Source organism: Colletes latitarsis, chromosome 14, assembly GCF_051014445.1.
Source record: "Colletes latitarsis isolate SP2378_abdomen chromosome 14, iyColLati1, whole genome shotgun sequence".
Lineage (NCBI taxonomy): Eukaryota > Metazoa > Arthropoda > Insecta > Hymenoptera > Colletidae > Colletes > Colletes latitarsis.
Window position 1 is genome coordinate 26020283 of NC_135147.1, and position 14579 is coordinate 26034861.

The 14579-nt window shown below is 46.3% G+C and overlaps 1 protein-coding gene across 1 annotated transcript in view; it reads left to right on the forward strand.

Moving 5' to 3' along the window:
* LOC143349785 (nephrin) overlaps positions 1 to 14579 on the forward strand; it is a 135353-nt gene that overhangs the window by 118530 nt on the left and 2244 nt on the right. The window contains exons 9-12 of the mRNA XM_076781312.1: positions 3470 to 3600; positions 9803 to 9962; positions 10082 to 10429; positions 14155 to 14421. Of these exons, the coding sequence (XP_076637427.1) occupies positions 3470 to 3600; positions 9803 to 9962; positions 10082 to 10429; positions 14155 to 14421 (906 nt within the window). The remainder of the gene's footprint in view (positions 1 to 3469; positions 3601 to 9802; positions 9963 to 10081; positions 10430 to 14154; positions 14422 to 14579) is intronic.

Here is a 14579-nt window from a genome sequence, read left to right on the forward strand (position 1 = left end):
TTTTAGTAGCTAAACGTTACTATGTTCGTTGCTATTCTAGTTCGCAGCAACCAAAAAGTGGTTGCAACGCGATCGTTTCCGCGCAAGGAAGTTTTCAAATGAGGATGTAAATGCAGATAGTCCCGCGACTTAGAAACAGCCCAGACACGAATCCCACTGAATTTGTGGACGATTAAATTACCATGAGAGTAAAACCGGAACTTACCGCGAGGTTAATTAAAATATGGCGCGAATACGAAAATTTTGAAAAGACACGCCCCGAGACTAACAAGCGTGTCGAATTAATTACTTCTTCGCGATTATTCTACAAAAACAATGAATGTATTCGATATTAATTCAGCATACCCAAGTACGATCCGGCTGCGAATTCGAAAACGGAATTGCGCGGTCCCTTCGTTCCGATATTCGATCTCGATGCGGTACGCCCGACGCGGCACGAACGTTCGTTATCATCTCGTTAGAACAGTAAAATTCCTCTCGCATTCGAGATACGGGACGCAAATGCGGAGGATACACCGTGTGACTCTCTAGATAGCCACGGAACCGGAAATCTCCGGATTCGCCTCGTTTGTCCCTTAATTGGCCGTGTTATTAAACGTCGGCCCCGAAATCGTGGTATTCATTTTTTGCGCTCGCCTAAATTGCCAAGTCCGGTAAACGAGGGCGTTCGTCTGTTCGCGCGGAATACAGGGTGAAATTTTCGTAAAAGTGGCGCGGCGCGTAATGAAAATTAACTCGACGCTGGCCCCGTCGGCGTATAATTGAACGTGCCACGTGCACTCTAGGACGTCGGTAGCGTGTAACGTAAGTGCTGGACGCCCACTGGATACGTAGATTCGACGTACTCCATTTATTACATTGCACGTACACGCGTTGGCTACAGCGTTCCCTGGCCGACACCTGGGGCTGCCTACCAGCGAATATCATTTTGCGCTTTCGTTCCGAACCGGAAAGACGCGCTCTTTGTGTGCGCGTACAACGCGGCCATTTCGCCGATACGCGACCGCGGAATGCGCGATGCAAACAAAATTAATGGAAAACTTTAATCCGATTATAAACGCGCGTGTTGCTCGCTCGATAAATATAATAACGACACGGGGGTGCGCGGACCGGTACTTTCTGCAAATTATACGCTCGTCCTGCGCGGATCATCGAAGCGGAGAGATTGACCGAACGTCATAAAGCAATAATTTTGTTCGCGGCGAATATATGCCCGAACCCCAAACCACGTTCCTACGGAATTTACCTGCCTAGTCTGCCGACTCTTTAAACGGGAGAACGAGGAGCATGATATTAACGTGCAAATCAGGTAGAAATAAGAGGATTCCTAATTTTCGAAATGTAATATTTTTAGCCGTCGAAACACCACCGTGAAAGTAATTTCGTTCCGCGTAGATATATTAAGTTTAGGAGCAGCGAATCGTGCGACAGTCGTGCGTTAACTCTGATAGCATTATATCGGCGCACGGGAAAGTAACGACCCGTCGAAAACGAGGGTGGTACGTGCGCGAACGATTTTCCAAGGAATGTACCGGGGCACGGAGCACGACGAACGCGCTCAAGATTAGCTCTAAGTTTAAACGCGTGGTTGTACACACGCTAAAGAAGTGGTCTATAGAGGGTGGCACAGTTATATGCAGCTGCACGTATTCCGTGAATCTGAACGTGCCACTAGAGCCGCGGCACTCGAGTACATATTGTGCCGTGCCGCATGCATGCGTTTATACCGCACGATGAATGCATGCAACGCGGCTTTCTGCTGCCGCGTCGCGATCTACGATTTATTTCGCGATCAAATCGCCATGGAAAATATAAGACGCATCGACAACTGGTTATTTATGATCCTGCTGCTCCTTCGAATCGATACCAGCCTCCGTCCCTTAAACGCTCCTCTGTGGTAAACTACCCCGACAAAATTTCTTTGGATCCTTTCGCGACCTTTATACTTTACTTTCGCGGTACGAAAACTAGAGACGTTGTGTAAGACGTTGCTTAACTTCTGGGCGTTTAGCTAAATTAACGAAAGCCACGAATAAAAATGAACTTCGAAGCCTAGCACCATCGTACTGAAATTTATAATAAAAAGGGCTGTCCGCTGCAGGTGTATTCGAACGTTCGATGGGATCTCGATTGTCGCGTGTAAACGCGTGTTCCGTGAATCGTCGTTTCCCTAAAATTCCTATTGGCGGGGCTGTAATAGTGGAAGTGGCAATGTTGCAAAATGAATGGGGGTTTAAAGCGTGCGGGTATTGATCGGTTGAACCAAGTCCAGCGGGAAGGGGAAGTTTTCTAAATTTTTTCAAACATATTGTTTCGCGCTCCCGAATGTCGAGTAATCGTTTCCCAACGATTCCTTGGGAAAATAACTATCGCTCGACTAGATCCGGGGAGAGCCAAACGTTCTCGAGCAGATTTACGGGCCCCACCGGTAATAATTTCCGTAATCGGTGGCTTCCTTGCGATAATTTGCATCGCAACGTTCACTTACTCGACCGTGCTCCTGCCCTTTCCGGTTCTCCGGATTGCTCCGGTCTGTTTCGTCGAACAACACCGCCGGTCGACGAAGAAATATTTGCCCACCCGAGCATCACCGCGGTAATTAAAAGTTTCCCTTTCGATTCCGATGTTTGTCCCGGAAGAAAAATAATTTTCCGCGCTACGAGACGAAGGATGTAGGAAACGAGCGCAAATAAAAGGAAAATATTTGAAGAGCGAACCGATCGCCGACGAATTAAAACTATTTCGCCCGTTGACACAAATAAAATTTCTATCTCGTTCTTTCAGAAGACTACTCAAACTCCGTAGCTACAATTATTATGTCGTAAAAATCTAATTGGTTCGACCATTTGAATGGCGCGATGTATTCGTCGTTACGCGCGTAGGACAACAAACGAGTAATTATTAATGATCGACAATATCGAAATAGAGAAGCGCGTAGATCGACCCAACGAATACGGATAAAGCGTCAAGGATTGGACATTGTCTTATCGCGAACCAGTCTATCGAAACGCGATTGTAGCCATGGGCAGAGGGTGTATCGACACACGCGCGCGGAATCGTGTGTCACGCGAAATTCAATAGCGATTCTCGCGACGCGTGGAACTACGCGCGATAAAACATTTCCCGTTAATTCGACCGTGACATTATTAACTACGATAGTTTCGCGTTTCGATTCCCCCCTGTCGAGACTAGCCGGTCGTTCGGTCGCGTTTCGCGCTAGCGAAAATGCAAATTTCATTAACGCGTTCCGCTAATGTTCGAATATTATTGCGAGCTTTCGGATCATAAACAACGCACCGACGGATAGCGACGAGGCTGAATTTCCGGGCCGCCATGACTGTCGCGATTCCGATCTGTCGTTTATCCGTTTCGATCTCGATCCCTCGTGCATGTCCCTCGACGTCGAACGATGCGTGTCATTCCGTCCACCTCTAACGTTTGCGTTCTGATGTTTTTTGTTTTTTTTTAGTTTCCCCTATCGTCACTCTGAAGATGGGCTCGTCGTTGAATCCGAAGAACATCAAGGAAGGCGAAGACGTTTACTTCGAATGCAACGTTAGGGCGAATCCTAGGGCTTACAAATTGGCGTGGTTTCACGAGGTACGTCAATCCGACTGCTGCATCCGGTTCTCTCGTTTCCGCTCGCCTCCCGCGACGAACGAAGCCCGAAAACTGCGGAGCCCGTGGAAGCTCGTCGCGACGAATCCGGTTTCCGTCCCCTCGCGTGTGTTCCGCGCGCATACGGAATGCCAAGGAAATGTGGTAAAAAAGCTTCCCGATGAATCGACACGGGCGCAAAATTAAACGACATACCGGGACGAATTCCTCCCTCGAGCTTGCTTTATTGCCTGCCCGTAAAAAGAAGGTACAAGAGCGTAAAAGTCGACGCGATATAACCTTGTCGCGCAATAAACTCGAGAATCTAGAAAATTACGCTGTAATGAAGAGCGAAAGAACGGAGCGCGCGATCCTAGACGTTTCGAGTAGACGCGTCGGAGTGTCGTTTTGCTTCTTGAATGGAAATTCAGGACATACGCGATCCGTAGGCTAAACCGTGAGCGATACGACGCGAGAAACCATGGCGAACACGGAAACGTCGTCGCGTCGCTGGAACGGTCTTCCTTTTTTCGTCTTGACTCGCGAAAAACTCCTGGCTCGCACCTGAAAAGCTCGAGCGTTATCTTCGGTCACTCGAGGATCGTCGAGTTAAGCCTCTTAAGGGGGATTATGCTTTCCATCATTTTCTCCGTCGGGACGAAACTCTCCCAAGGGATCGACGAAATCCTACGAGCGTCCTGGAAACCCCCTTCTTCTGCCCGTAGTTTCCCCCAGAGACGTCCTTTGAGCAAACGCGACGCCAATTCTGATCGTACCTCGGCCGCCGTGCAACATCGACACTGACCCGAAGAAACAAAGTTAAATAGAAAAATTCAATCGGATCAACTAGTCGCGCGAATCCCTGTCAAAGCAAAGTTCACGATATTTTCCAACTTTTCTGACCCACCGTTTCCACCCCCTTTTCTCGCCGCGAGAAAGCACGTGCGGATTTAACGGGGACAATGCCCGATTTCAAGACAGAATGCATCCCCGTCGAATAACTTTGAAACTTCAGATCGTATCGAAAGGTGTTTCGAATAAAACTTGAATGATTTCGGCTGGTGGGAAATTTGGTTTTGACGTATATCGTAGAGGATATCTAGTTTCACGATTCGCGATATTTCGATTAGAAACGCATAGATTCGGTAATAATTTCGGAAACAAACAATGGTCACTAATTACAGAGCAACACAAATATATTGGAATATTAGTACGGTCATTGTCAGAGGGCTGGTCGTAAAACGTAATGTTTAATTGTCCATACGATGCCTAAAGCGAAATTCTGTAAGTGTCATAATTAATAGATACAATGACTAAACTGAAAAACGTTTCGTTATTATACGCAGACTTGCTGTGTATAAAACTGATATTTGTAGGAGAAATAATTCTTATATCCGTTTGTGTCGAGCGATGGGAGCTCTAAAAATTGACGATGTCCGGATAATACAACGCGGATAAATTATCTCACGCAATTTCGAATAATTCAAGTATTCACCGCGAGCAAAACATCGAAATTAACGATGCAGTACACTCGCTCGGGGATACTCGTTCTATTCCTCTCCTCATTTAGATTCGTAGTCGACAAATTCTTAATTGAACGTTGCGCGCGATTCTTAATTAACGCGCGCGAACTGACGGCAAGAATTACGATCGAATGAACTCGAATAATCGAAAGTTCGTAAAATCGAATAAGAGAGAGAAAAAGTTTTTAATAATAGGACGCCTTCTATCCGGAGGAATATGATCCAGTGCTGGGTCGTCGAAGAAAAAAGGTAAGAGAGAGATTCAGTGAATAAGTAACAGAGTTTAAAAGTCTTGGGAAAGAGTTTTCGTCGGAAAGGGAACTAACTCTCAGACAGAGCGAGGGATAATTTCAAATGTCTCGGAGCGTTCGTTCTCGGTGAGAGCTCGAACCCGCTAGAGAGAGCGCGCTCGTGTGCACTCTGTCGAAATTATTGTAAATTTACGGTCTCCCCGTTGTCACTTCCCGTCCATTCGCTGTCCCCCTCCCCCGCCCCCGCGCGTTCCGAAAACCAAACCAATAAATTGCCCGCGAATCGTCGGGCAAAGCCGGTGTACCAATCCGTAAAAATGCTCGCGTAAAAACGTCCGCGCGATGAAAATTTCTCGACGAACGAATGACACGTATCCGCCATTGCCGCCATTATCGTGCAAAATTCACTACGTTCGCCGAAACGTTCGTAAAACTCGCCCACCGTCTGCGAACGAGCGATCAAAGATTCAATCAAGAACAACGGTACCATAGGCGAACGTGTTTAAATGATAGCGTTAATTACTTAACATCGTACCAGTTTTCGATCGTTCAGGAAGATCTGGACGAAGATTATCCAGAGAGCTTCGGGAGATAATATACTGACGGGATTTAATTAGATGGGACGAATACCATCCATTCCTGGATCCTCGTTAGTATTCAGCGCGCGGATTTTATCGAAGATTTCTTTGGCGCCAATATCGAACCTATACCGAGGAGATGGCTGATTGAAAATTCGGAGGAAATCGAATCGTCGTCTGGAATAATTGTGCAATCTGTTCGCGAAACTTGAGAATGCGTTAATATCGAATGGCCTTTGTTAGCGTCGCCATCTCGCAACTTTTCAAGTACGATCTACGAAAAGTCAACTCTATTACGGTTCCGTTTTCTTTTAATAATCACGAGGGCCATTGTTCGATTTTATCGAGTGACACTCTACGCAATTAAGTTGCGCTCTCTCCGGCTTGGATATACCGTGGAAAGATTGTTGTTCAACGAATGGAGGATGTTGCAACCGGATAACGAATGGATTAATCGCGTCGGCGGTCGAGACGAGTTTAAAGGACTATCCCGGAGGGTGTAAAGCGACGTCCGTTACCATCGACACGACCGATCAATCGAAACCGATGGCAGAAATTCTGTACACGGAGACGGGAGTCACGGCGAACGGTTCGATCGTGGATTCGAGTTACAGCTATCGTTTCCCAGGGTACGTTAAAAAGGGAGAAAGATGATCACGGTCGGCCATCATTACGCTCGGCACGCGTGCTTCCCAGTGACATATTCAACAGCAGATAACACCGCGCTGTGACATGCGGTTGAAACTAAATCCGTTAGACGCGTTACATCAAGTCATACCCTTCCGCCGATTCGCCTACGCGTCCCGGAATATGACGCTTCCGTTATCGCGATGCTACGTACGCGTCGAATGTCATTATGCGGGCTGTATCGCCCACGCGTTACGGTCCCCGTTCCGTTGGCTTTTCGCGCACGAATCACGGAAACCGCGAACAAAAAATTCTATAAACACAATTACGCCCGAGCTTTTTACGTATTCGCGTTTCAACGATCGCTGAAACAGATGGCTTTCACAAACGCGCGCGATTCAAATTGCAAACGAGCCATCGAAAAATATCAAACACAACGTATAAACGTGTTCATTTGTTACAAGTTTAAAGCACGCGGAACGGAGTTTACGGACAAAACGTTAATCAAAATCCTTTAATTCGTTCCGATGAATGCTCGAACCGTACACGCGCATTCCGGATACTTTTACGTATTCGGAATCGCGAACCATCGATCGTCGTACAAAGGATCCTGTTCGAGTCGGCATATTAAAACACGTTATTTTCAAATCCGATCGTTTCGTTCGGATTAATGGGATTTCGATAACGTCAGCTTGATTTTAACAGCGTCGGCTGTGCCGTTGCTTCCCGTCTGTTGCGAAATTTCTTCTGATTCGTATAAGAGGAATCGTTCTGGTGGGAATCGGGAAACGAAGAAAGCCTGCTTATGCTTTATGCATAATCCGACAGATAAGAATACGACTAGCACGCCGGCAAGACGCACGTTCCGAGATATTTTGCGAGAATGGAAGTTATCGCTCTTGTCTACCCCCTTCCCTGGCACCCGTTTGCAATGCAGAGCAGCAGATATATATTCCTTGCTCACCGCGAACACGTATTATCGTTCTGACACGAATGCGAATATTTAACGTCTAATACAGTCGTGTTCGAGTAAAGAAATTCGCGGTAAAATTCACGCGAACCGCGAAAGAGAAAGAGAGAAAGAAAAAAAAAACATATCTTTTTCAATATTTCTACCGTACGAACGCGACACCGTTTCTACTTTCCTCGTTCGCAAAAGCAAATACGATGCTTTTGTACGGGTTTCCCTGTGCTCTCGACGCGACAATAGGCAGAAGTTTTTCCCATTTACATATTTTCGAACTTGTATTAATCAACCGGGCGATACAACAACATCGAGAGCCAATATTCTACGATTTTTCCATTCGTCCCCGTTACCGTAACAGTTTTCGATCCAAGATACAATCGGTAGGATGAAAGAACTCGGTATTCCAAAGGTGAAATATTTCTTCTGCTCGTAACTAGAGCGTGCCCGTTGCCACGCCGAGAGAACAGAAAATCGTGTATTCGAAGAATGCACGTTTCGGATGCATAGTAGTCATAATAGTAATGTCTAGCGCCGCGAACCTAGACACGTTGCTTCCCAATCCGAGATAGTTTCGAGTCGCTCGAGGCATATTCCTCCACTATACGGGATAACGCGTACAACTTATCCGCAAACTCCTGAAAATCGAACAGACACCCGCTCGCATAAAACAAGCAAACGAACACGCTTTTCCCTGTTTCTTCGTTCCACCTTGTTTCGAGAGGGTTTATCCACTTTCAAAAATTCAAAGTCGGTCGAAATCGATGGCAAGGGCAAGCTCGAGGAACCGAGTTCGACGTTGATCTTCCAAATGATCTTCGTGTCTGAAAATTTGCCAAGACTGTACGCGAGGTCCTCGGGAATTCGCGATCGGATTCGGCGATCCGAGAGTTCGCGCGGTTTCGGGCCGAGGGCGAGGAAACGAAAGGTTTAACAACTTGTGATTTTAGCGCGAGTCCGATGAAATATTCAAGTAGTCTACCAGTCGCGAGACATCCGCGGGAACATGGGGTTTCTCGAGCAGACAGAAATAATCGAGTTTCGGAAATTTACATCCGTCCACGGTCTCCGTTTCGCGTGACGCGCCTTGGGCTCGCAATCTGTGTGCAAAACCTTTGTCGAAAAGTTAAGGGGCAAATTATAATATCGGCCGTGTGTGCGGGAAAGGCAGACACCGGGGGAGGACGAGAATTCGCGGGTGTACGTCGGCGCATACGTATATTTGTACGCGATACGTATATTTGTAAACCAGTGGTCAGAGACGAGTGTAACGCCGAGAGTGTAGAGAAACGCGAGGTCGGTCGCGCGTCGAGCGTGTACGCGGAATAACGAGCTGACGAGAAAAGAGGGAGACAGAGGATCGTGCAACGGGTAGTATACATCGTAAATTCTCTTTGTCCGAGCCGTCGGAACAAGCGGCAATCTGCGAGCGAGACCACGGCCAAAAGGTTTCTCGTTGGAAACGTCGTGTCTTCGAGCCACCGCGCGAAAATCAAATTGTTTGCCCTTATTTCTAACGCGTACGTTCGTCGCGACGAGAGGAGAAAAAAGGAGACACTCGGTAGAAAAATGTCGTAGCGCGTCAAAGAGTTTCGCGCGGTCGTTGCTGAAGACCCGGGCACGACGGAAACCACCTGAAAGCTTCGGGTGTGTAAACTTCGCAGTCGAGAGATCGTGCTTTTACCCGTCAGGTAAATTTTGAATCTTTCGCGCGCGTCACGGGGGCTTTATGTCCGGACGAGGGACGAAGAATGCACCAAACACAGGCGCCTAACTTTTCGACGCATCGCCCGCCCCGTCGTTAACTCTTCCCTGTAACCATTTACCCGGGGACGACTTAACTATGTATACGGTGCACGCTATAAACCGTCGACCGTCTATCTTTTCCCCTTTCACGTCCTTTGTCCCCTCGATTCTTCTACGGTCTCAAAAAATTGACCCTTCGAGTGCTGAGTAATCCAAAATATCTTAAATAAAAGGGTCAGTTGTCCTAATATGTAGCAGACGAGAGATGGAAAAAATTGACAAATGCATAGCACTCGAAGGGTTCGGAAGGAAACGCGCCACGGACGAACCGCAGAGGACGTTAAGCTGTATCGATCGCGGTTCGATAAATTTACAATTGAATCGGTCAAGCGGACCGCGAAGACGAACCAGTCGTATCTGGTCTTCGTGTCGTTTCCTTCTGCACGCTGGTCCCCGGGTTCGGAATCTCGAGCGAGACTTCTTTCATGCAGGATCTTTTCCCCTTTGTTTATTCAGGAAGAAGAGCTCCATTACAACGTCACCGCCGGCATAGTGCTCTCGGACCACTCTCTGGTGCTCCAGAGTATAACTCGAGAATCTGGCGGAAAGTACACCTGCATGGCCGTCAATGTCGAGGGTCGCGCTAGTTCTAACACAATGAATCTCCAGGTTATGTGTAAGTACATTGTCCCCGAATGTAAAAAGTATCTCGGAAGCTCGACGATAAAGCTTCCGCGAACAGATCCGTGCGATCTTTTATATCGATTACGAGTACGCGAATGCTTTCTGTTCTAGTCGCTCCTATTTGTAAGCACGTTGTAAACTCCGCCGGTTGGAGGTACCAAAACGCGACACCGCCGCCCTTGAATCTCCCCGAGGAGATCCACGGAGCCTTAAAACACGAGACCATCAGCTTAGTCTGCGAAGTGGAGGCCAACCCAACGTCCGTCACCTTCCATTGGACCTTCAACAGCAGCGGAGATCTCAACGATATTCCGTCCACAAAGTATACTAACGAGGGCACTTCGAGTAGACTGAATTACACGCCTTCGTCCGACATGGATTACGGGACGTTGGGCTGTTGGGCCAGCAACGTCGTCGGTCCCTCGAAACAGCCCTGCCTCTACCAAGTGATCGCGGCAGGTTCGTAAAAACCTTTTAAATCGTTGTTATTCGAGTGGCAAAACGGACCGCGCTGGGAACATTACAGTTTCCGTGCGCTGTGCGTGTAAACGAAAAACGGTAAACGTGTTTATGCCGGGTAGTAAAACGAAGGGGAACGTTCGCCCATTCTTATAACGAGTCGAGAGAATATCGCGCGACGCTTAAAAAGTAACCGCGTCGTTTTTCAGCTGCGGAAAATTCCATGGCGGGTATAAACCGGCCGTCCTGAGCGTTTACGCACCGTGGAAACTTCTCGAGCATCGACGCGGGGGATGAAAAATTCGAGCGCGGCGGATGTTTTTTTAATTATTCTTTGGTTGGGAAAAGTTGTCGCGAGAACGCGAACCAAGTCGCCCGCGACGCGAAATCCTCTGGTAATGGTTCGCGGAACGAAAAGCACCGCGTTGTCTCCAGCTGCTAGCAGCGTCGAGAGTTCGCGTCGGTTGTGTCGTATGCGCGTTTTTGCGGGAATTTAATAAAAACCGTAATTGAATATGTTCATTATGGTATACACGCGACTCTCGCCGGTGTTCGGGTCCGCGGCCACGGCGAATCTACTGGCCGAATTCGGCGCAAAGGGCCGGGAACGTTCGACGGACAAAACTTGATCGAGACCGGGCAAAAATCGACGGGGTTGATTTTGTCCGCGTCGGGACCGCGCGATCGTCGGTGTAACGTGGTCTATAGTTCCCCCGTGATTCGGCCTTAACCCACGTACGCGCACCGCTTGCGGTAATTGGACACATAATTTAGTTTCGGTGGAGAAGCAACGTATTTCTTATGTAATTACCGGGCAGCAGTTTTTTGCCGACCAATAGCCGGTACTTGGCGCGTGGATCCAACGCGAAACGTTGCAACGCGCCCGTTACTCGACCCGACGGTCTTGAGTAATTAACTCGTTAATTAAAACAAGGATGCAAGGTGATAAACGGAAACGCCGACGGATGACGTGGGCGTTCCTTTGACCCTGTCCGCGAGAAGAACCTCGGTTGATGGAGATGTTCGAGGAACGAGCGCGAATAACGCGGATCGAGTCGCTAATTTGCAACACGAGCTATCCCGAGCAACAAAAAGTTTACCAAAATGATTGTCTCATCGAGTGCCGCGTCTCTCAACAGATGGGACTGCTTTGATTGTTCTTTGTTATATCTCACACGTGTCAACGGTAAACAGAAACATATCGTCATGGAACGCTACACTGTGCAACAACGTGGACAAATTGTTGAAAATTATTACAAGTTCTATTCGAGCTTGTTGGCGTCAACTGGCCCCCAAGATCAGGCGATCTAACTCCGTTAGACTTTTTCCTATGGAGGTTTTTTAAACAGTAAAGTTTCTGTCGATGAATCACGAACGATTGACGAGCTAAAAAACAATATTATAGTCGCCATAATTTGAATGACATTGCGTCCCACGATTAATGTTACGAAGTGGACTTTATATTAAAATGAAGAAACCCGAAATATCTGAAATAGTTTGTGTTTTATTTCAATTTAAAGATGTGACACTCAATTTGGATAATACTATACAGGGTGTTTTAATAGAGGATTCTAGAGGCCAAAATAAGACGAAAATCAAGAATACCAATTTGTTGACGGAGGCTTCGTTAAAAAGTTATTAACAATTAAATTAAAAAATTTCGAATCGTTCTGGAAAAATTATTTTCGATTGCGGGGGCCAATTACAATCATTTTTGGTGAACACACATACTTCCGAAATCCTACCCACTTTCGAGAAAAAAAATCGGTTAGGTGCTGAAATTTTTCGACGAAAAAAAAATTTTTCAAATCGTTCTGGAAAAATTATTTTCGGTTGCGGGGGTCAATTATAATCATTTTTGGTGAATAGACATACCCCCGAATTCCTACTCAGTTTCGAGAAAAAAATTCATTACCGAAAATATAATGTCTGACCATACCGTTGATATGTTTCACTGAAATTTCATGCGAATCTTTAAAACGTCATAACTTTTGAACGGATTGGACGATTTTGATGTTTAAAAAAGCAAACTACGCCTATTTTGCTGGAGAATATGTACAAATCGCAAAAATATTCGAAAAGTTGGTCCTTGACCCCGCAAAATGAGAAAAACCCCATAACAATGGTCCAATTTTCAAACAGCCATAATTCCTACAATAGTGAATATATTTCAATGAAACTTTTTTCTGAAGTAGAGCTCATGGGTACCTACAAAAAAGTATTAGACAACTTTTCCGTAGGGCGTCAAACAAAATGACTAAAAATGAAAAAGGAATTTTTAAGAAAAATCGACAGGGGGTAGGTGCCTAAATTTTTTGGTGAAAAAAAAATTTCGATTCTTTCTAAAAAAATTATTTTCAGTTGCGGGGGTCAATTACAATCATTTTTGGTCATTATACATACCCCCGAAATCCTACGCACTTTCGAGAAAAAAATTCAGTACGGTCGGAACTTTAAACGTTAATAACTGTTTAACGAAGCCTTCATCAACAAATTAGTATTCTTGATGTTCGTCTTATTTTGGCCTCTAGAATCCCCCATTAAAATTTTTCCCAGGGGTGGCCGAACACCCCGTATATTCAGTTTGTAGAGAATTGAAAGCACGCGCTGACAAAAGCGAGGAAAATCAATTAGTCGAAAACGTGCTCTCGTGTCCGTGAGATTTTCCGAGAAATTTTGAAAATAATTCGCGCGCGCGTACTCGCGATAAAAAAAAATAGAAACAAAGCGTCGCGCGCTTTAAATAATTTTCTGGGCACGGAAAGAGAATGGAAAACGCGTCGAAAGGAGCGGATTCAAAGAGAAAGGGCTTTAAAAACGAAGGAAATCTGTTTTATCGTGGATCTACTAATTTGCGTTGCTGCAAAGGATTATTCTCATCGCGCGTTATACAGAGTGGACGGAGAGAGAGAAAAAAAAGAAAAAAAGAGGAAGTGAAATAACTATACCGACCGCATTGTCCACCTTTTCCACAAGCTTTTTCAGTTCCCTATTTGCATACAAGCGATCTCGTTAATGCAACACCATCGTCGATAATGACGACCGTGGAACATAATTTCATTGGTTGCGAAACGGTGCAGCATCGCGTTGCAATTTTCGTTACGCAATAAAATGAAGTTATATGAGCCACGGCGTGGGCTACGCTACTTTTTCCCTTACCCGGCCGACGAACGAAATTGTACGGTATACGAGCTTCCGTTAATACGCGTGTACGTTCTCTTAAAAAAGAAAAAATAACTAAACCTACACGCTGTAGTTATATTATCCATAAACGCGATGAAACACACACACACACGCGACGATACCGTAACGCGTTAACCCTTGTCGTTGATCACCGTCGCTGGAATACGCGAACTATTTTCTATAACCAGAGCGTACGAGGGTGGTCTGAGATATAAATGGCGGTTATTCTTTTTAAAAAATGACTATGGTCGGAAGTACCAACCTTACAAAGCTTAAGTTTCAAGCTTGAAGACGCTACATTGTTAAGTATAAAACGTGTACCCAGCTAAAAGAAAATTACGTTGAAAAATAAAGATATTTGTTCCCAAACTTGTGTTTTTTTTGTTAGGTCGGGTACTCGTGGACCAGAATTCGATAGTTAATTCTGCCACGAAGCAGAACAGTCGGTTACAAGTTATTTTTCGATAATATTACGTTTTTAAAATGCGTTTCGAGCTGGAAATGACAAAGATTGATAAAGAAAATCGCGTTTCCTTCGGCAGGCAGGCCGTACCCGCTGCAAAACTGTACGGCTTACAACCAGACCGGTTCCTGGATAAGGATATCGTGCATGGAGGGCTACGACGGCGGACTGCCGCAGAAATTCGTCGCGATCGTGGACAAACAACGGCTGGAGTCGACGAGCCCTCACTGGGAGCTGGAGCTTCACAAACCGACGACGGTCGCCCTTTACGCGGTCAATATGAAGGGCTCCAGCGATCCGGTGATCATGGAACGGGTGGCGCTGAAAGGAGTGGCCAAGTTCACCGGTGCGTAAGTACCTCTGACACGAGTTGAACGGAAAGACGGGATCCGCTTTTCGAAAGATCCGCGGACGCGTCGAAGCTCCTCTCGTTTAGAGACAAAGTTTCGCGTGTTTGCGTACGCGCGAGCCCGCGATCGAGACAACGAAACGGTCCAGTCGACG